The sequence below is a fragment of the Salvelinus alpinus genome, chromosome 7, assembly GCF_045679555.1.
Source record: "Salvelinus alpinus chromosome 7, SLU_Salpinus.1, whole genome shotgun sequence".
Taxonomy (NCBI): Eukaryota; Metazoa; Chordata; class Actinopteri; order Salmoniformes; family Salmonidae; genus Salvelinus; species Salvelinus alpinus.
Window position 1 is genome coordinate 9,284,536 of NC_092092.1, and position 22,976 is coordinate 9,307,511.

The 22,976-nt window shown below is 46.0% G+C and overlaps 1 protein-coding gene across 1 annotated transcript in view; it reads right to left on the reverse strand.

Annotated features, from left to right (window-relative positions):
- LOC139580283 (ankyrin repeat and fibronectin type-III domain-containing protein 1-like) overlaps positions 1-22,976 on the reverse strand; it is a 58,639-nt gene that overhangs the window by 20,891 nt on the left and 14,772 nt on the right. Inside the window, exons 5-11 of the mRNA XM_071408829.1 lie at positions 19,299-19,493; positions 16,733-16,846; positions 15,592-15,689; positions 14,088-14,178; positions 7,932-8,117; positions 381-480; positions 138-270 (exon numbers count right to left, since the gene is read on the reverse strand). Of these exons, the coding sequence (XP_071264930.1) occupies positions 138-270; positions 381-480; positions 7,932-8,117; positions 14,088-14,178; positions 15,592-15,689; positions 16,733-16,846; positions 19,299-19,493 (917 nt within the window). The remainder of the gene's footprint in view (positions 1-137; positions 271-380; positions 481-7,931; positions 8,118-14,087; positions 14,179-15,591; positions 15,690-16,732; positions 16,847-19,298; positions 19,494-22,976) is intronic.

Below are 22,976 nucleotides of genomic sequence, written 5' to 3' on the forward strand. Positions count from 1 at the left end.
GCATTATAAACATAATTATAGAGAAATATTGAGGTACAGTAATTTGGTTGAAACGCAGAATCCAGCCTGATGCACTAGTGCTAAAAATTCTCTATATATGGCTGCTGCCTTGTAATGAACTACATTACCCACAATACCTTAGTGAACCATAGAAAGTCCTGCATGAGAGAGCTGCCGTAAGAGTCATCCACCTCCACTATAGGGATCTGGTCCTCTGTGGTCACCAGTAGACTGTCTTTGTGGTAGAACACTGCCGCCAGGTAAACCCCCCTACAGAACCAGAAAAATGGAACAGTCCGTCTCAGTTATACACTCCACTTGGAACAGGCCATAATGTACATCCAAGGGGTGTATTTTACACAAACACACTACTTGCTCACCTTTTGAGAGTCTTGACAAACTTGTTGGAGGAGTTAAAGAGGTGCTTGAGACTTCTGGAGACGGACTGCTTACGTCTTGGGTTCTGGAGCTTTGATGTGTCTGAGAGTAGGAGAGAGAGGATAGAGGGAGAGATGAGAGAGGAGAGAGGGAGAGATGGGAGAGGAGAGGAGGGAGGGAGAGATGAGAGAGGATAGAGGGAGAGATGGGAGAGGAGAGGAGGGAGGGAGAGATGGGAGGGGAGAGGGAAGAGGGAAGAAGGAAAAGGAGAGAGGGGAGAGGGAAGAAGGAAAAGGAGAGAGGGGAGAGGGAAGAAGGAAGAGGGGAGAGGGAAGAAGGAAGAGGGGAGAGGGGGTAAACTGATTATTTGTCTTCCTGGTAAAGAAAACATTTGACCTCTTATTTGTCTGTGTCATTACTTCTGCTGTTTTCAACTTGAACTAGTTCCTGTATGTATGTATGTATGTATGTATGTATGTATGTATGTATGTATGTATGTATGTATGTATGTATGTATGTATGTATGTATGTATGTATGTATGTATGTATGTGCACTGCACTAAAAAACTCAAACGCTTTCTACTGTTTACTCAGTATTGGAATGTTGTTATTCCCTTCAAGTGAACTGCTGTTATGCAGGAAACTGTTCTTGAACTTAAACGAATGTCCTCTAAAGGTTAATTGAGTATAGTAATGGTTGTTTTTGTCTATCTTCAGTATTGTAGAAGGATCTTGAGTTTGTAAGGAGCACTGTGCATTTGACTCACTTTGTCTGAGTGAAAGAGAGCAGAGGGTGTGGAGAGAAAGGAATCAGCCGTGAAGTAGAGACAGAGAGAGAGAAAGCACGAGAGAATGACCTTGTTTACACCGCATGTACTGTAATGTCGTGTCCCATTTTTGCAATCGACTAAAAAATAAACAAACACAAAATAACAGCAAAAAGAGAAGGGAAGAGCGAATCAGAGATAAGAGGTTCTCAGAGCTGGTCACCTTTCAAGGTTCAGTGGCACTCCGTTGTGTTATCTGAGTCTGTTCAGCTGTCTCTACAGCCCCCTATCTACTCCCTCTCACCCCCATATCTCCACCTCTCACCCCCATATCTCCACCTCTCACCCCCATATCTCCACCTCTCACCCCCATATCTCCACCTCTCACCCCCATATCTCCACCTCTCACCCCCATATCTCCACCTCTCACCCCCATATCTCCACCTCTCACCCCCATATCTCCACCTCTCACCCCCATATCTCCACCTCTCACCCCCATATCTCCACCTCTCACCCCCATATCTCCACCTCTCACCCCCATATCTCCACCTCTCACCCCCATATCTCCACCTCTCACCCCCATATCTCCACCTCTCACCCCCATTCTCCACCTCTCACCCCCATATCTACTCCCTCTCACCCCCATATCTCCACCTCTCACCCCCATATCTCCACCTCTCACCCCCATATCTCCACCTCTCACCCCCATATCTCCACCTCTCACCCCCATATCTCCACCTCTCACCCCCATATCTCCACCTCTCACCCCCATATCTCCACCTCTCACCCCCATCCCCCTGCTATCTGCCCCTGGACCGCTGGTCCCAGCGATGCCAATCGCCATCCCGCATGCTAATTCGAAACATAATTACAGAGTGTAAACACAAGGCAGATAGACAGACGGACGGACCACAGTTTACAGTGCTTTTGGAAAGTATTCAGACCACTTGACTTTTTCCACATTTTGTTACGTTACAGCCTTATTCTAAACAGGCATTTATGGAAGAGTGGCCAGACGGAAGCCACTCCTTAGTAAAAGGCACATGACAGCCCGCTTGGAGTTTGCCAAAAGGCACCTAAAGAACTCTTAGACTATAAGAAACAAGATTCTCTGGTCTGATGAAACCAAGATTGAACTATTTGGCCTGAATGACAAGCATCACGTCTGGAGGAAACCTGGCACCATCCCTAAAGTGAAGCATGGTGGTGGCAGCATCATGCTGTGGGGGTGTTTTTCAGTGGCAGGGACTGGGAGACTAGTCAGGATTGAGGGAAAGATGAACAGAGCAAAGTACAGAGAGTACCTTGATGAAAACCTACTCCAAAGCGCTCAGGACCTCAGACTGGGGCGAAGGTTCACCATCCAACAGGACAACGACCCTAAGCACACAGCCAAGACAACGCTGGAGTGGCTTCGGGACAAGTCTCTGAATGACCTTGAGTGGCCCAGCCAGAGCCCGGACTTGAACCCAATCGAACATCCCTGGAGAGACTTGAAAATAGCTGTGCAGCGACGCTCCCCATCCAACCTGACAGAGCTTGAGAGGATCTGCAGAGAAGAATTGGAGAACCTCCCAAATACAGGTGTACCAAGCTTGTAGCGTCATACCCAAGAAGACTTGAAGCTGTAATCCCTGCCAAAGGTGCTTCAACAAAGTACTGAGTAAAGGGTCTGAATACTTGTACTATGTAAATGTGATTTCAGTTTTTTATTATATTTATTTAATTAAATGTGATTATTGTTTTTTTTTTTAACAATTTAATACACTTTAGAACAAGGCTGTAATATAATAAAATGTAGAAAAAGTCAAGGGGTTTGAATACTTTCCGAATGCACAGCACACTCTCTCTCTCTCTCTCTCTCTCTCTCTCTCTCTCTCTGTCTCTGAATTTCTCTGTGTTTCTCTCAATTTCAATTCAATTTCAATTTAAAGGATTTATTGGCATGGGAAACATATGATTACATTGCCAAAGCAAGTGAAATAGATAATAAACAAAAGTGAAATAAACGAAAAAAACAGTAAACATTACACTCCAAAAGTTCCAAAAGAATAAAGACATTTCAAATGTTATATTACGTGCAAATAGTTAAAGTACAAAAGGGAAAATAAATAAACATAAATATGGGTTGTATTTACAATGGTGTTTGTTCTTCACTGGTTGCCTTTTTTTTAAATGTTATTTATTTAACTAGGCAAGTCAGTTAAGAAAAATCCTTATTTACAATTACGGCCTACTCCAAACCCTAACCTGGACGACACTGGGCCAATTGCGCGCCGCCCTATGGGACTCCCAATAACGGCCGGTTGTGATACAGCCTGGAATTGAACCAGGGTCTGTAGTGATGCCTCTAGCACTGAGACGCAGTGCCTTAGACCGCTGCGCCACTCTGGAGACCGACTCAGTAGCTTTCTTGTGGCAACAGGTCACACATCTGGCTGCTGTGATGGCACACTGTGGTATTTCACCCAGTAGATATGGGAGTTTATCAAAATTGGGTTTGTTTTCAAATTCTTTGTGGGTCTGTGTAATCTGAGGGTCTCTGATATGGTCATACAATTGGCAGGAGGTTTGGAAGTGCTGCTCAGTTTCCACCTCATTTTGTGGGCAGTGATCACATATCCTGTCTTCTCTTGAGAGTCAGGTCTGCCTATGACGGCCTTTCTCAATAGCAAGGCTATGCTCACTGAGTCTGTACATAGTCAAAGCTTTCTTTAAGTTTGGATCAGTCACAATGATCAGGTATTCTGCCACTGAGTACTCTCTGTTTAGGGCCAAATAGCATTCTAGTTTGGTATGTTGTTTTGTTCATTCTTTCCATTGTGTCAAGTAATTACAGTTGAAGTCGGACGTTTACATACACTTAGGTTGGAGTCATTAAAACTCGTTTTTCAACCACTCCACAAATTTCTTGTTAACAAACTATAGTTTTGGCAAGTCGGTTAGGACATCTACTTTGTGCATGACACAAGTAATTTTTCCAACAATTGTTTACAGAAGGATTATTTCACTTATAATCCAATGTATCACAATTCCAGTGGGTCAGAAGGAAGTTGAAGCTTGGTCGCAAATGGGTCTTCCAAATGGACAATGACCCCAAGCATACTTCCAAAGTTGTGGCAAAATGGCTTAAGAACAACAAAGTCAAGGTATTGGAGTGGCCATCACAAAGCCCTGACCTCAATCCTATAGAGCATTTGTGGGCAGAACTGAAAAAGCGTGTGCGAGCAAGGAGGCCTACAAACCTGACTCAGTTACACCAGCTCTTCCAGGAGGAATGGGCCAACATTCACCCAACTTATTGTGGGAAGCTTGTGGAAGGCTACCCAAAACATTTGACCCAAGTTAAACAATTTAAAGGCAATGCTACCAAATACTAATTGAGTGTATGTAAACTTCTGACCCACTGGGAATGTGATAAAATAAATAAAAGCTGAAATAAATCATTCTCTCTACTATTATTCTGACATTTCACATTCTTAAAATAAAGAGGTGATCCTAACAGACCTAAGACAGGGCATTTTTACTAGGATTAAATGTCAGGAATTGTGAAAATCAGAGTTTAAATGTATTTGGCTAAGGTGTATGTAAACCTCTGACTTCAGCTGTATCTTTTTGTTTTCTCATGATTCGGTTGGGTCTAATTGTGTTGCCGTCCTGGGGCTCTGTGGGGTCTGTTTGTGTTTGTGAACAGAGCCCCAGGACCAGCTTGCTTAAGGGACTCTTCTCATCTCTCTGTAGGTGATGGCTTTGTTATGGAAGCTTTGGGAATTGCTTCCTTTTAGGTGGTTGTAGAATTGAACGGCTCTTTTCTGGATTTTGATAATTAGCGGGTATCGGCCTATTCTGCCCTGCAGGCATTAGCTGTTACTCTCTCATCTACCGACTTCAGCTATAAAGTTAAGCTGTTCAAAATATAGTTAACTAGTTTAGTAGTTTCTAAAAAATATTCTCAAAAAATGCTTATAGCATACAGCAGTGTTAGAGTTCAAAAAAGTGTGTTATTTTCCTAACAGGCGAAGGTGCTGGTGACTTGCTAGGCTCAAAGTCTACATGCATTTCTGTTTCCACAAGGTTAACTGCTTTTGACAAGTGGATAATATGACAAGAGCTGCTTGGCTACTGTGCAGCCCGCATGTCACGGAGAATAAACAGAGAAAGGAGAGAGAGAGATGTGGGGGGAGAGAGAGAGAGAGACAGAGAGACAGAGAGACAGAGAGAGAGAGAGACAGAGAGAGAGAGAGACAGAGAGACAGAGAGAGAGAGAGACAGAGAGAGAGAGAGAGAGAGAGAGAGAGAGAGAGAGAGAGAGAGAGAGAGAGAGAGACAGAGAGAGAGACAGAGAGAGAGACAGAGACAGAGAGAGAGACAGAGAGAGAGACAGAGAGAGAGACAGAGAGAGAGACAGATGCCCATCATATAGTATGGAGAGGTTTCTTACATAGCTGGCCAGAGACAGCGTGTGCGGAATAGTGTTTGTGTGCGAACGCTGTTTTGTGTGTGTGTGTCTGTATGTGTGTGTGTGTGTGTGTATGTGTGTGGTGTCGCTCTGTCTGTCTGGGAACACAGGGTGTAGTGTTTCCCACACACCCCTCTCTCTGTGTTGTCCTGGTAGTGTAGGTCCTCTCAGCTCCACATATACACATCAGAAATGAAGATAACCTATTTGGTCCCAGCCCTCTATAGTGGTGGCATGATACCAACGTCTGATTCATTATAGTGGTGGCATGATACCTCTGATTCATTATAGTGGTGGTATTATACCTCTGATTCATTATAGTGGTGGTATTATACCTCTGAATCATTATAGTGGTGGTATTATACCTCTGATTCATTATAGTGGTGGTATTACACCTCTGATTCATTATAGTGGTGGCATTATACCTCTGATTCATTATAGTGGTGGCATTATACCTCTGATTCATTATAGTGGTGGCATTATACCTCTGAGTCATTATAGTGGTGGTATTATACCTCTGATTCATTATAGTGGTGGTATTACACCTCTGATTCATTATAGTGGTGGTATTACACCTCTGATTCATTATAGTGGTGGTATTACACCTCTGATTCATTATAGTGGTGGCATGATACCTCTGATTCATTATAGTGGTGGTATTACACCTCTGAATCATTATAGTGGTGGTATTATACCTCTGATTCATTATAGTGGTGGTATTATACCTCTGATTCATTATAGTGGTGGTATTACACCTCTGATTCATTATAGTGGTGGTATTACACCTCTGAATCATTATAGTGGTGGTATTATACCTCTGATTCATTATAGTGGTGGTATTATACCTCTGAATCATTATAGTGGTGGCATTATACCAAAAATAAACTCTGTCAACACACACCTCAGAGAGTGAGGGTGTGCAGACATACACAGACACGCACACGCACACACACACACAGTACTAAAGTGAGTAATTAACTGAACACTCTAACCATAAATTCAAACAACTCCAAATAAATACAGAAGGTTTTTCACTGCAAGTTTTCAACACATTTTTTTCAGTCCTTCCAGGAGGTTGCTCTCTGCTTTTCAAGAGACTGTCCAAAACCCACTTTGACAAACACTCACACATCATCTCTCTACGAGACCTTTTCTACTACTCCAGACTGTGTGTGTGGCTGGCAGCAAACCCACTGACATCATAGCTGTTGACTCTTAAGTGGTTGAGTGACGGTGGGTCCCCCCCCCCCCCCACCAACACACTCACACACACACACACACACACACACACACACACACACACACACACACACACACACACACACACACACACACACACACACACACACACACACACACACACACACACACACACACACACACACACACACCCTCCCTCCCTCCCATGGAGTTGCTGTTTGTGCATGCTGAGTAACTGTCAGCACCCTGTCTGCACTGCTGCCCTCTATCCCTCCCTCCCTCCTTCTCTTTATCCCCCACGCCGCTAGGAAGACTGAGGTCGAGCACTGAGCCAGACACAGGCCCCATCGTACCACCAATTCACACACACAGACACACACGCTCATACCACTCTACCCCCAGTGTGCTGTACCTATCAGACAGATGCCTTTAGGCACTGATGTGAAACCAGCTATTATCCATCCTAATGGTTGAGATCAGGGTTTGGGAAATCACCTAACCTGATCCTGGACCTGCTCTTATGAACAACTTCTACCTCCAGAGCTGGCCACCACTCACGATGGGCTACAGTACCTCTTACCATCTTTCTCTCTCACCCCCCCTCTATTTTCCTATGTGTTTCTCTATGCCAGCGTGATGATTTACAAAGCAAGGCTATACAGTTGACATGCTAAAACACATAAATGTGTATAATCCTGAATGGATAAACCGCATTAAACATTATTTATGTACACGCGGTCCCCTGGTGTGTAAAGGGGAGCACTGACGAGAGGACTACTGTGTGTGAGTGTGTTTGTGTGTGTGTGTGTGTGTGTGTGTAGGATACTGTGAGAGGCCATTCATGCCTCTCTAGGCTTAGAGTACTGGAGTAAATACACTTTTAGCATGCTTCATTTATTCACATTAATACAAAGTCAATTTACTGGAAGAAGTGTGGGTTTAGAGCAAGACACACACACACACACACACACACACACACACACACACACACACACACACACACACACACACACACACACACACACACACACACACACACACACACACACACACACACACACACACACACACACACACACAGACAGACAGATGGAGAAGAGAGAAGTGTTTTACGTGTGTGTGCTCACCTCCGCAGCTGTAGTGTGTGTGAGTAGTGCGGACCTGTTGCAGCAGGCGCTCCATATGCCCTATGTGCTCTCTTCTCCTGGGCTCCAGACCATCCCTCTCCCTACAGTCTAGTGGGAGGGGCTCCAGACCATCACGCTCCCTACAGTCTAGTGGAAGGTGCTCCAGACCATCACTCTCCCTCCAGTCTAGTGGGAGGGGGGGTTAGGGTGTAGGGGGTGAAATATAGGGATTGAAGATAGAAAGAGAGACAGTAAATCAGTGGTCAACTTTTCACCAGTAAACACATACAGTACAAACATCAACTTTAACCCCTGTCATCTCAATCAGCTCAGAATCTCCAAACCACAGTAGTAGTTAAGGGTTAGGGGTTATTCTCTCAGCACTAAACATGAACAGTACACACCTCCAAACAGACAGGGCCTGAAGTAGCGGCTAAGGGCACCGCACAGATCCAACGAGGAAAAAAACGTAGCTAGCTAGCATTGATTTGTTTTTGCAGAGACATATTTTTTTGGTGCATCTGATGACCTACCGTGGTGAGTGATGAACATGAATTTCTCCTGACCCCTCTGCCGCTAAAGCTGTCAAATCCTGCCATGTTTCTAGTTTCACCAGCTGTTTTCAGAAACTGATATTTTTTCATTGCATTGTCATATTGTCAGGTTTGCTAGCAACATACTATTTAGCTAGCTTCTAGCCTGGTGTTTGATATGCAATGTGATCTCCTTGTAATGAACAGTCAGTGTTGACAGGTGTCCTGACGAGAAGGCTAACTTTTCTAGCTATGACAGGCAAAATCGGGCTTCATCAGCTCATTGTTATGGATGTGTCCAAATGAATGTCAATAGAAAACAGCTACTTTGCTGTTATTCTGGATTCAGAGTTTGTGACTGTGTTAGCAGTAGCTAGCTGGTTAGCTAGTGAGCAAGGGATGAGAATGTTGCCAGCGAGCATGGCAACGGAACATAGAGAACGAACGACTGGGTCGCGTCCATAAATTTCGAACGAATCGAACGAACGACTGGGACGTGTCTCTAGCAACCAAAATAAGAAAAAAGTATGAATTGGCTTATTTAAATGAAAATATAAACACTTTTTTTCTCTTTTCTTTGGGAACTGTGGTATAAGCATGTAAAAGGCCTCCGTTCAGTACATTACCTTGGAAAATTTGGACGAGGCGGAACATCAGCGTTTATTCCTTATGTAGTCATGGCCAAATACGTACCCAGAGGCCCTGTCTCCAGGGGGCCCCGATTGGTTTTGTTATTCGCTCTCACTCAGATATCATATAAACATGGCATAAGTCATGGCTAGGGTTACAAAGCTACTGGAAATGTATCAAAGTTACCACAAGATTCAGTCATTTTGGTATTTAACATGTTATCTATGGCGATCTATTGTCATTTTGAGAATTTACACTTGAATAACTTTTTTTTAAAGCATTCATAAATAGTATTCATTTGTTATATCTTGTATCCACATTGCCCATGAGTTTCTAGTGAATAGAAAAATAAAATAGCCTAATTAATGAGAAAAAGCATTTAATCAACAATGGCATTATTTTCAATTAAATATGCAAATCTTCCAACTATAGACTTTTTTCACAACTGCCACCAGTTTGTCGCCAAAACATTGATGACAAATACACATCTATATAGTAAAACACATATCAATATAGTAAAACACAGAAAAGTGTGTAAAAAATATATAGGATATTATGCTGAAACCCTTAGGAAATGTGTTTTTATAGCTTTGTCAATTCATTTTTTATTTTAAAATGTGATAAGGCCACACAGAGGGCCAGAGATAATTACAGACCCTGTTTGTCCCTGCAAACATACCTTAGTGTGAGCCCATTTGTGATTCATATTATATAAAGTGTCCTTGGGTTTGAAGAAGACATATTAAATCAATTGATTTCTCATCTCAGCGGTTTAATTGCCTTGTTCTCCTCTTCTGATGTTCTTAAACATCTCCTGACAAAGTATTTATTCATTACCCTTTCGCCCTCTCTCCATCTCTCTGTGTTATTTGTTCAACGTTTTCTAAGACATTTCTTATTTTATTCAGGCCAATCTGAGACACCCTCTCCAAGGCTGATCTAAGTGTATGGTTAGAGGGAGAGTCGTGATTGAGTCCTGACTGTGGGTTAAAACCGATGTAAACAACTCGTGCTGTGAAGTAAGAAATGTCACATTGAATTGTCCGTTTTCAGTCTGTTTATCTGGAGCAGGCTGATGAAAACCATGACTGCGTTTCAAATGGCACCCATAGGGCTCTGGTCAAACGTAGTGCACTATATAGGGATTAGGGTGGCATTTGGAACAATACCAACATTCTCATTAGGGCTGCGAATTTCCAGCGACCTCACAATACGATATTGTCATGATAGTTGGGCGGCAGGTAGCCTAGTGGTTAGAGCGTTGGACTAGTAACCGAAAGGTTGCAAGATCAAATCCCCGAGCTGACAAGGTAAAAATCTGTCGTTCTGCCCCTGAACAAGGCAGTTAACCCACTGTTCCTAGGCCGTCATAGAAAATAAGAATTTGTTCTTTAACTGACTTGCCTAGTTAAATAAAGGTAAATAAAATACTTAGGTGCTGATTTGATACTGTGATTTTATTGCGATTCGATGCTCCAAACATATTGCTCACCATGTCTGCTGCAGAGGGACAAGATGGAGCCATGAGGAAACACATTTTGATCAGTCATGGAAATAAAAGTGTTAAAAAACTGTTGTCTCGCCATTTAAAAAGAAGATGGAGAACAAACTAGAGAAGAGGAAATAGCGGCGTTTTGGCGCAGTTACAGCCAACGTGTGCTGGCTAACGTTAATTACCTAACAAAAAAATGCAATAATATAATTTATTCCTAACAATAATTAGAGAATCGATACTTGGAGTCATAGAATTAATATAATATCGCAATACTCTACTGTATTGATGTTTCCCCATCACTAATTCTCAAGGTAGAAGACAGGGAGTAAAACATGTATCGGTTTCAATCCGACTGAATGACGGAGTTGATGAAAACTGTCATAGCAGGCTTTGTGATGGAAACTGTCATAGCAGGCTTTGTGATGGAAACTGTCATAGCAGGCTTTGTGATGGAAACTGTCATAGCAGGCTTTGTGATGGAAACTGCCATAGCAGGCTTTGTGATGGAAACTGTCATAGCAGGCTTTGTGATGGAAACTGTCATAGCGGGCTTTGTGATGAAAACTGCCATAGCAGGCTTTGTGATGAAAACTGCCATAGCAGGCTTTGTGATGAAAACTGTCATAGCAGGCTTTGTGATGAAAACTGCCATAGCAGGCTTTGTGATGAAAACTGCCATAGCAGGCTTTGTGATGGAAACTGCCATAGCAGGCTTTGTGATGGAAACTGCCATAGCAGGCTTTGTGATGGAAACTGTCATAGCAGGCTTTGTGATGGAAACTGCCATAGCAGGCTTTGTGATGGAAACTGTCATAGCAGGCTTTGTGATGGAAACAGTCATAGCAGGCTTTGTGATGGAAACTGTCATAGCAGGCTTTGTGATGGAAACTGTCATAGCAGGCTTTGTGATGGAAACTGTCATAGCAGGCTTTGTGATGGAAACTGCCATAGCAGGCTTTGTGATGGAAACTGCCATAGCAGGCTTTGTGATGGAAACTGTCATAGCAGGCTTTGTGATGGAAACTGTCATAGCAGGCTTTGTGATGGAAACTGTCATAGCAGGCTTTGTGATGGAAACTGTCATAGCAGGCTTTGTGATGGAAACTGTCATAGCAGGCTTTGTGATGGAAACTGTCATAGCAGGCTTTATGATGGAAACTGCCATAGCAGGCTTTGTGATGGAAACTGCCATAGCAGGCTTTGTGATGGAAACTGTCATAGCAGGCTTTGTGATGGAAACTGCCATAGCAGGCTTTGTGATGGAAACTGTCATAGCAGGCTTTGTGATGGAAACTGTCATAGCAGGCTTTGTGATGGAAACTGTCATAGCAGGCTTTGTGATGGAAACTGTCATAGCAGGCTTTGTGATGGAAACTGTCATAGCAGGCTTTGTGATGGAAACTGCCATAGCAGGCTTTGTGATGGAAACTGTCATAGCAGGCTTTGTGATGGAAACTGCCATAGCAGGCTTTGTGATGGAAACTGCCATAGCAGGCTTTGTGATGGAAACTGTCATAGCAGGCTTTGTGATGGAAACTGCCATAGCAGGCTTTGTGATGGAAACTGTCATAGCAGGCTTTGTGATGGAAACTGTCATAGCAGGCTTTGTGATGGAAACTGTCATAGCAGGCTTTGTGATGGAAACTGTCATAGCAGGCTTTGTGATGAAAACTGTCATAGCAGGCTTTGTGATGAAAACTGTCATAGCAGGCTTTGTGATGGAAACTGTCATAGCAGGCTTTGTGATGAAAACTGTCATAGCAGGCTTTGTGATGATAACTGTCACAGCAGGCTTTGTGATGAAAACTGTCATAGCAGGCTTTGTGATGGAAACTGCCATAGCAGGCTTTGTGATGGAAACTGTCATAGCAGGCTTTGTGATGGAAACTGTCATAGCAGGCTTTGTGATTAAAACTGTCATAGCAGGCTTTGTGATGAAAACTGTCATAGCAGGCTTTGTGATGGAAACTGTCATAGCAGGCTTTGTGATGGAAACTGTCATAGCAGGCTTTGTGATGAAAACTGTCATAGCAGGCTTTGTGATGGAAACTGTCATAGCAGGCTTTGTGATGGAAACTGTCATAGCAGGCTTTGTGATGATAACTGTCATAGCAGGCGTTGTGATGATAACTGTCATAGCAGGCTTTGTGATTAAAACTGCCATAGCAGGATTTGTGATGAAAACTGCCATAGCAGGATTTGTGATGGATACTGTCATAGCAGGCTTTGAGATGGAAACTGTCATAGCAGGCTTTGTGATGGAAACTGTCATAGCAGGCTTTGTGATGGAAACTGTCATAGCAGGCTTTGTGATGAAAACTGTCATAGCAGGCGTTGTGATGAAAACTGTCATAGCAGGCTTTGTGATGACAACTGTCATAGCAGGCTTTGTGATGAAAACTGTCATAGCAGGCTTTGTGATGACAACTGTCATAGCAGGCTTTGTGATGAAAACTGTCATAGCAGGCTTTGTGATTAAAACTGTCATAGCAGGCTTTGTGATGGAAACTGTCATAGCAGGCTTTGTGATGGAAACTGTCATAGCAGGCTTTGTGATGAAAACTGTCATAGCAGGCTTTGTGATGGAAACTGTCATAGCAGGCTTTGTGATTAAAACTGTCATAGCAGGCTTTGTGATGGAAACTGTCATAGCAGGCTTTGTGATGGAAACTGTCATAGCAGGCTTTGTGATGGAAACTGTCATAGCAGGCTTTGTGATGAAAACTGTCATAGCAGGCTTTGTGATGGAAACTGTCATAGCAGGCTTTGTGATTAAAACTGTCATAGCAGGCTTTGTGATGGAAACTGTCATAGCAGGCTTTGTGATGGAAACTGTCATAGCAGGCTTTGTGATGAAAACTGTCATAGCAGGCTTTGTGATGGAAACTGTCATAGCAGGCTTTGTGATGAAAACTGTCATAGCAGGCTTTGTGATGAAAACTGTCATAGCAGGCTTTGTGATGACAACTGTCATAGCAGGCTTTGTGATGAAAACTGTCATAGCAGGCTTTGTGATTAAAACTGTCATAGCAGGCTTTGTGATGGAAACTGTCATAGCAGGCTTTGTGATGGAAACTGTCATAGCAGGCTTTGTGATGAAAACTGTCATAGCAGGCTTTGTGATGGAAACTGTCATAGCAGGCTTTGTGATGAAAACTGTCATAGCAGGCTTTGTGATTAAAACTGTCATAGCAGGCTTTGTTATGAAAACTGTCATAGCAGGCTTTGTGATTAAAACTGTCATAGCAGGCTTTGTGATGAAAACTGTCATAGCAGGTTTTGTGATGAAAACTGTCATAGCAGGCTTTGTGATGAAAACTGTCATAGCAGGCTTTGTGAACATGACACTACGTGACACATGTCTTGTAATCTTCTAGAAAAAAACACATCTGAGTTTATCTGCGGTTTTTACAGCAGTGCCCAGACCGATTCTACAATTTAGGATGAAGGTAGAGTCAAGAAAGTTTAGATTTAAACCTAATAAAGTAATGGACTCACTGGAGGGTGAAGCGGAGGGGGGTAGAGTTGACTGAGGTGGACCCCAACCCTTCATGTTGTAGGCTGACACTTGGACATAGTACAGCCTCCCCTGGAACACACACACACACACACACACACACACACACACACACACACACACACACACACACACACACACACACACACACACACACACACACACACACACACACACACACACACACACACACACACACACACACACACACACACACACACACACACACACACACATACAGTAAGTACTAGTTAAAGCAGATTAAAGATGAGCACAGCACCGAAATTTACACACTCCTTTACTTCCTCCCTCCATCACACACTTCTCCTTTACTCACCCAATCAATTACGGTACACTCCTCTCTCTCTCTGCTCCTCTCTCTCTCTCTCTCTGCTCCTCTCTCTCTCTCTCTGCGCTCCTCTCTCTCTCTCTCTCTGCTCCTCTCTCTCTCTCTCTGCTCTTCTCTCTCTCTGCGCTCCTCTCTCTCTCTCTCTCTGCTCCTCTCTCTCTGCGCTCCTCTCTCTCTCTCTCTCTGCTCCTCTCTCTCTCTCTCTGCTCTTCTCTCTCTCTGCGCTCCTCTCTCTCTCTCTCTCTGCTCCTCTCTCTCTGCGCTACTCTCTCTCTCTCTCTGTGCTCCTCTCTCTCCTCTCTCTCTCTCTGCTCCTCTCTCTCTGCGCTACTCTCTCTCTCTCTCTGTGCTCCTCTCTCTCTCTCTGCTCCTCTCTCTCTCTGCGCTCCTCTCTCTCTCTCTCTCTGCGCTCCTCTCTCTGCGCTCCTCTCTCTCTGCTCCTCTCTCTCTGCGCTTCTCTCTCTCTGCGCTTCTCTCTCTCTCTCTGCGCTCCGCTCTCTCTGTGCTCCTCTCTCTCTGCGTTTCTCTCTCTCTGCACTCCTCTCTCTCTCTCTGCGCTCCGCTCTCTCTCTGCGCTCCTCTCTCTCTCTCTGCGCTCCTCTATCTCTCTCTGTGCTCCTCTCTCTCTGCGCTCCTCTCTCTCTCTGCGCTCCTCTCTCTCTCTGCGCTCCTCTCTCTCTCTGCGCTCATCTCTCTCTTTCTGCTCCTCTCTCTCTCTGCGCTCCTCTCTCTCTCTCTGCGCTCCTCTCTCTCTTTCTGCTCCTCTCTCTCTCTGCGCTCCTCTCTCTCTCTCTGCGCTCCTCTCTCTCTTTCTGCTCCTCTCTCTCTCTGCGCTCCTCTCTCTCTCTGCGCTCCTCTCTCTCTGCGCTCCTCTCTCTCTCTGCGCTCCTCTCTCTCTCTGCGCTCCTCTCTCTCTTTCTGCTCCTCTCTCTCTCTGCGCTCCTCTCTCTCTCTCTGCGCTCCTCTCTCTCTTTCTGCTCCTCTCTCTCTCTGCGCTCCTCTCTCTCTCTCTGCGCTCCTCTCGCTCTCTCTTTCTGTGCTCCTTCTCTCTCCCACTTTTTATCTCTTCTCTCTCTTTGTTCCTTTTCTCTCTCTCTATCTTCCTCTCTCTCTCTTTGTGTTACTTCATTACTTACCATGGTAAGGCCGTTGATGGTACACTTGAGTGTCTGTAGGTTTTCCAACACCATGTCTCCAGCCAGCATAGAAAAGTCCTTTAGACAGCTCCACTCCACTGTAATAACACACACACGCACGCACGCACGCAGGCACGCACGCACGCACGCACGCACGCACGCACGCACGCACGCACGCACGCACGCACGCACGCACGCACGCACACACACACACACACACACACACACACACACACACACACACACACACACACACACACACAACATTACAAATACTCACAGACATTAACACCACAGGCTGTATGTGTGTGTGCGTGCGTGCGTGCGTGCGTGCGTGCGTGTGTGTGTGTGTGTGTGTGTGTGCGTGTATGTGTCCTCTCTCCTTATAATAAATCAATAGGACCCCTGGTGCTGTGTATTACACTATTAACCTTCTCATTGGACTACTAATGCCTTGAGGCGTGTGGTGTCCCTCGCTTTCTCTCTCCCTCTCTCTCTCTGTCCATCTCTCTCCCTCTCCCTCTCCCTCTCTCTCCCTCCCTCTCCCTCTCTCTCTCTCTCTCTCTCTCTCTCTCTCTCTCTCTCTCTCTCTCTCTCTCTCTCTCTCTCTCTCTCTCTTTCTCTCTGTCGCTCTCAATTCAATTCCATTTCAATTTAAGGGCTTTATTGTCATGGGAAACATAGACAGAGATAGAGAGAGACACAGAGAGAGAGAGAGAGAGAGAGAGAGAGAGAGAGAGAGAGAGAGAGAGAGAGAGAGAGAGAGAGAGAGAGAGAGAGAGAGAGAGAGAGAGAGAGAGAGAGAGAGAGAGAGAGAGAGAGAGAGAGAGAGAGAGAGAGAGAGAGAGAGAGAGAGAGAGAGAGAGAGAGAGAGAGAGACAGAGGGAGAAATACCTTCAATTTAAATTGAATTGAGAGAGAGAGACAGAAACAGATAAGAGAGAAGGAGAGACAGAGAGAGAGAGACAGAGAGAGATAAGAGAGAAGGAGAGACAGAGAGAGAGATACAATAGAGGCAGAAAGTAACAAATTAAGGGAACAATAATTTATTTGTTCCTACCCATTTAGTTTCCTTTCTACATTGCTGCTCCTTTAATGTGTGTGTGTCTGTGTGTGTGTGTCTATGTGTGTGTGTGTGTACCTCTGTGCTTGGTGACCACAGCAGAGTTGAGGCAGCGGGGCTCCTGGAACGTGACCGTGAGAGAGGAGCTACTGGTTACACTGAGACGCACTGCAGACGGGGGCTCTGGCACACCTACAAATCAAAATCAAATCACATCACATTTTAGAAAGCCCTTTAAAAGTTGTCACAAAGTGCTTTACAGAAGTGCAGCCTCAAACCCCAAACAACAAGCAATGCAAAAGCAGAAAGAGTGGCTAGGAAAAAAGTCCCTAGAAAGGCAGGAACCTAGGAAGAAACCTAGAGAGGAACCAGGCTTCAAGGTGGGGCCAGTCTTCTTCTGGCTGTACCTGGTTGAGAGGAACCAGGCTTCAAGGTGGGGCCAGTCCTCTTCTGGCTGTACCTGGTTGAGAGGAACCAGGCTTCAAGGTGGGGTCAGTCCTCTTCTGGCTGTACCTGGTTGAGAGGAACCAGGCTTCAAGGTGGGGCCAGTCCTCTTCTGGCTGTACCTGGTTGAGAGGAACCAGGCTTCAAGGTGGGGCCAGTCCTCTTCTGGCTGTACCTGGTTGAGAGGAACCAGGCTTCAAGGTGGGGTCAGTCTTCTTCTGGCTGTACCTGGTTGAGACGAACCAGGCTTCAAGGTGGGGTCAGTCCTCTTCTGGCTGTACCTGGTTGAGAGGAACCAGGCTTCAAGGTGGGGCCAGTCCTCTTCTGGCTGTACCTGGTTGAGAGGAACCAGGCTTCAAGGTGGGGTCAGTCCTCTTCTGGCTGTACCTGGTTGAGAGGAACCAGGCTTCAAGGTGGGGCCAGTCCTCTTCTGGCTGTACCTGGTTGAGACGAACCAGGCTTCAAGGTGGGGCCAGTCCTCTTCTGGCTGTACCTGGTTGAGAGGAACCAGGCTTCAAGGTGGGGCCAGTCCTCTTCTGGCTGTACCTGGTTGAGAGGAACCAGGCTTCAGGGTGGGGCCAGTCCTCTTCTGGCTGTACCTGGTTGAGAGGAACCAGGCTTCAAGGTGGGGCCAGTCCTCTTCTGGCTGTACTGGTTGAGAGGAACCAGGCTTCAAGGTGGGGCCAGTCCTCTTCTGGCTGTACCTGGTTGAGAGGAACCAGGCTTCAGGGTGGGGCCAGTCCTCTTCTGGCTGTACCTGGTTGAGAGGAACCAGGCTTCAAGGTGGGGACAGTCCTCTTCTGGCTGTACCTGGTTGAGAGGAACCAGGCTTCAAGGTGGGGCCAGTCTAAACTCTCCCCTCTAAACTCTCCCCTCTATTATATCCTCTCTAAACTCTCCCCTCTAAACTCTCCCCTCTAAACCCTCCCCTCTATTCTCTCCCCTCTATTCTCTCCCCTCTAAACTCTCCCCTCTATTATATCCTCTCTAAACTCTCCCCTCTAAACTCACCCCTCTATTCTCTCCCCTCTATTCTCTCCCCTCTAAACTCTCCCCTCTAAACTCTCCCCTCTAAACTCTCCCCTCTATTCTCACCCCTCTAAACTCTCCCCTCTATTATATCCTCTCTAAACTCTCCCCTCTAAACTGTCCCCTCTAAACTCTCCCCTCTAAACTCTCCCCTCTAAACTCTCCCCTCTAAACTGTCCCCTCTAAACTCTCCCCTCTAAACTCTCCCCTCTAAACTCTCCCCTCTATTCTCTCAACATTCATCCTGGCCGTTTCCTGCAGCCTGTTTGTAACAGTGTCCCAAATAGCACCCTTGTCCAAAGTAGTGCGCTATAAAGGGAATAGGGTAACTGTGAAGTCTGGACCACCTGCCAGCCATAATAACCTCACTCAGATTTACTTTGATATAGACACAATGTCAGACCAGACACCTCCCAGGTGTGTGTGTGCGTTCTAAAGACGTGTTGGGGTTGTTGGGTTCACTCTTACAATCAGGTTGTTCTCTTCAAAAAAACGGAACTAGATCTAGAAAATAGATAGTCCACAATGAAGAGCACCAAAGTAACCCAATACCAGGTCACTTTCAATACTGCCACTGTGAAGTCAATATACTACACTAGATTGAATGGAACACCGTGGGTAGTCCTTGAACAAGCCAAGTCCTCGGGTACTCTGTCATGGTCTGGAATGGAAATGCAGGACAACCACACAAAGAGCGGCAGCCTGAAGTACCAAAACACCAATAAAACAACACAAACAACAAGAACAACACGTTTACTACAGTTCTAAAGAATAAAGGTGTATGTTTTCAGAAACACTTCAGCAAACTCTTCCACCATGGCGTTTACTTAAGCCAGAGGTATTCAACTCTGACCCTACGAGATCCGGAGCCTCCTGCTTTTCTGTTCTACCTGATAATTAATTGCACCCACCTGGTGTCCCAGGTCTAAACCAGTCCCTGACTAGAAAGAATGAAAACACACCCACACACACAACCACCCACACACACACACACACACACACACACACACACACACACACACACACACACACACACACACACACACACACACACACACACACACACACACACACACACACACACACACACACACACACACACACACACACACACACACACACACACACAGCCTCCCCCCTCCAGAAACACACACGATCCCAGCATACTCACGTGCATGCTGGAAGCCAGTTGTCATGCGTTTGTAGAGCTTGCACCTCCACTCCCAGGCTCGGAGCTGCTTGTCCTTGTCACAGGCCTCCAGGCTGAGGCCGTCTCTCTGGGCCTGGGCAGCCAGCTCCCCTGCCCTCCTCTCTGCCTCGATGACCAGGCTGCCAAGATGGGCCTCGCGACTCTCCACACTGACAACTAGAACACAGACACAAAACAGACAAGTTCTAGACGTACCATTGTAGTTCTCCTGCCCTCACCACTCTAGAAGGACTAGAACACAGACAGACATAGGTTGCACCTACATCTCTCTGTCGTGTCACACCACTGTCATGAATGTTCTCAGCCAGAGTGGCCGCCATATTGATGCCCAAAATCAATTCTAGCTAGCTAGCTCGCAATGGCGGAATATACGGCTCATCTCGACTCTGTGGTAAAAAATATATATATTTATAAAAACTAGCTGTAGTCCCCTTATGGCGCTCCAACCGGCGCGTTTAAACCACTGAACATCTGTCATTTCCTGCTGTTTACATCTGCCTTATAAACAGCCCTTCACCCTACACTGGAGCGAGCCTAAAGGGATACAAAAGCATTTAGATATTTCGGTGCGGGTTGGGTAAATTGGCATTTGCAGGACAGGAAGATTTTCCTTTTCACAGGCAAGGTTTTACTGCAGTGGGCTAAATCAGGGTCACACATAGTTGTTTCTTGGTAGTCTTAAAAAACTGTACTTTGAAACAAAAGTATACACCTCACACACATGGTTATGGGCTTTAAAAAGAAGACAAGTACCATGTCAGATATACAGTTGTAATGTATCATATTACAGTGCATTCGGAGAGTATTCAGACCACAGAGAGAAAGAGAGAGGGAGGAAGAGAGAGACAGAGAGAGAGAGAGAGAAGAGAGAGAAGAGGAAGAGAGAGACAGAGAGAGAGAGGAAGAGAGAGAGAGAGAGAGAGAGAGGAAGAGAGAGAGAGAGGAAGAAAGAGACAGAGAGAGAGAGAGAGAGAGAGAGAGAGAAAGAGAGAGACAGAGAGAAAGAGAGAGAGAGAGAGGAAGAAAGAGACACAGAGAGAGAGAGAGAGGAAGAAAGAGAGAGAGAGAGAGAGAGAGAGAGAGAGAGAGAGAGAAAGAGAGAGACAGAGAGAAAGAGAGAGAGAGGAAGAAAGAGACTCTCTCTCTCTCTTCCTCTTCTCTCTCTCTCTCTTCCTCTCTGTCTCTCTCTTTCTCTCTCTCTCTGTCTCTCTCTTTCTCTCTCTCTCTGTCTCTCTCTTTCTCTCTCTCTCTGTCTCTTTCTTCCTCTCTCTCTCTCTTCCTCTCTGTCTCTCTCTTTCTCTCTCTCTCTGTCTCTCTCTTCCTCTCTCTCTCTCTCTTCATCTCTCTCTCTCTCTTCCTCTCTCTCTCTCTCTTCATCTCTCTCTCTCTCTTCATCTCTCTCTCTCTCTCTCTCTCTCTCTCTCTCTCTCTCTCTCTCTCTCTCTCTCTCTCTCTCTCTCTCTCTCTCTCTCTCTCTCTCTCTCTCTCTCTCTCTCTCTCGTCATTGACCATGACAGCAACATAAACAAATAAACATGTCTGTAGAAGAAGACCCTCTTTCACGGTCCTCTCACCGTGCCCCTGCCCCCTGGGGAGGGAGGGATGGAGTGAGGGTGGAGGGATGGAGTGAGGGTGGAGGGATGGAGTGAGGGTGGAGGGATGATGAGTGAAGGTGGAGGGATGGAGTGAGGGTGGAGGGATGATGAGTGACAAAGAGAGAGGACGACAGAGTAAGTAAACAGCCCAGTGATCCCTCCATCCTTCCATCTCGTTACCTGGGGGTCTGAGCTAAGTCTGAAGCTACGTTGTAAATGGCGCACTACGTCTATGAAGTGCACTACTTTTGACCAGGAACAATAGGGACCAGGTAGGGAATAGGGTGCCATTTGGGACACATCCTGAGTCTGGTCTGCAGTGGAAAAGAGTGGCAGCCGTATTAGCCTTGTCGAGGTGCAATTTCCTGCTTCTTCAGGAGTGACAGGCCTGACGCAGGCTGTGGTTAATTGATGGGGCTATAAATTAACATGCAGAGCTGTCCATCCAGCCACACACGCACACGCATGAACACACGCACACAAGCTCACACACTGGCCCATTGTCTGGCCTGTCTGCCGGCAGGTCAGTTCTACGGCGGGATGAAGAGCGGTGGGCCTAAATAAAGTCCCCTGGCGGGACTCGTTAATTACCCTCCAACCCGCTCCATGGTTGGGCTACCACGCCCATCAAGCCCTCACAGTATCACTGCAGAATTACATGTTTTTCCACGTTTCTCCAAACGTCAAATTTGGAAGTTTCTCCAAATGTCAACGTTGCAAAAACAAGTGCCAATCATTGAGATTGAACACGCCATCCTCGGGGCCAGAGCTCGCAGATTACGCCCATTTACCACCCCCGTCCACAACATCTTAGCAATATCCAAGCCTAACGGTGCTCACCATTGCCCCTAGTGGCAACATCCTTCATTTAGGCACAGATGTTTTAGGCGTATTAGGCACACAAAAACAGCTCTACAGTTAAGTTAAGGCATTCATTCCGACTGGGTTAAGTTAAAGGTTCATGTTTGGGATACAGAAACAACTTTTAGGTATACTTCTAATTCCGATTGGTTAAATGAAGGATTACGGTTTGGGTTAATGAACCTTGCTACCTCATTGTGGATGACTGGTGCAGTGGTCTAAGCAGTGCGCTCCCACTCCATAGACCGCAGGTGGCTTCAATCCCGGCTCCCGGCACAGGTTTAAGAGTTTTATTTTTTTTGCCCCTAGTCGATGGTTTTGACGCCGTCTCCCAAATGTCCTTGTGACCTGCAACAACGTCAAATTTCGACTTGAATCTGGAGTGATCGCTCTGACCCAGTATGTTAGTCAGACCCCCCACCCCTCCACCCCAACCCAGCCAACCCTCTCCATACCTGGTCTGTCAGACCCCCCACCCCACCCCTCCACCCCAACCCAGGCAACCCTCTCCATACCTGGTCTGTCAGACCCCCCACCCCACCCCTCCACCCCAACCCAGCCAACCCTCTCCATACCTGGTCTGTCAGACCCTGGCACTTGAAGCATTAAGCCCCAGGAGGACAAACAGAAACGCGCTTACCCCTCTGTTTGTTTACAGGGATCGGTTTGTACCACAGTAAGAGGTGTGTGTGTGTGCCTGCTGTGTGTTCTGTGTGAGCGTGTGTGTTTATAAAAACACTCCACTTTCTCCGCTCTCAGCCCCGGAGGACAATAAATCACTTAGGTATAATTGGCAGGGCATTACATGCATCATTGGAAAAGTTAAACCATTAAATGTCAAACTTTGTCAGTGCTTTTCAGTGGGGAGGTGGGGAGGCCCGGTGGCCCTGGTGGCCCCTCTGGCCTGGGATAGGGTTAGGGGATGTGCGGCTGCCCCTCTAGACTTGGTTAGTTAGACTCTGAAGTGGCCACTGCTTCACCTCAGTTAGACGTGTCACTAACATGGAGCGGAGCAGACGCACTCGCACACACACACACGCACACACACACATACACAAACTGAAGGCTTGTGAGGTGCTTTCCTTTCCAGGTAAGAACCACCTGTCTAGGAGAGGTGAAGGAGGGATGGATGGAGAGATGGCTGGAAGTGGAGGAGGGAGGGAGTGAAGGAGCTTATACAAGC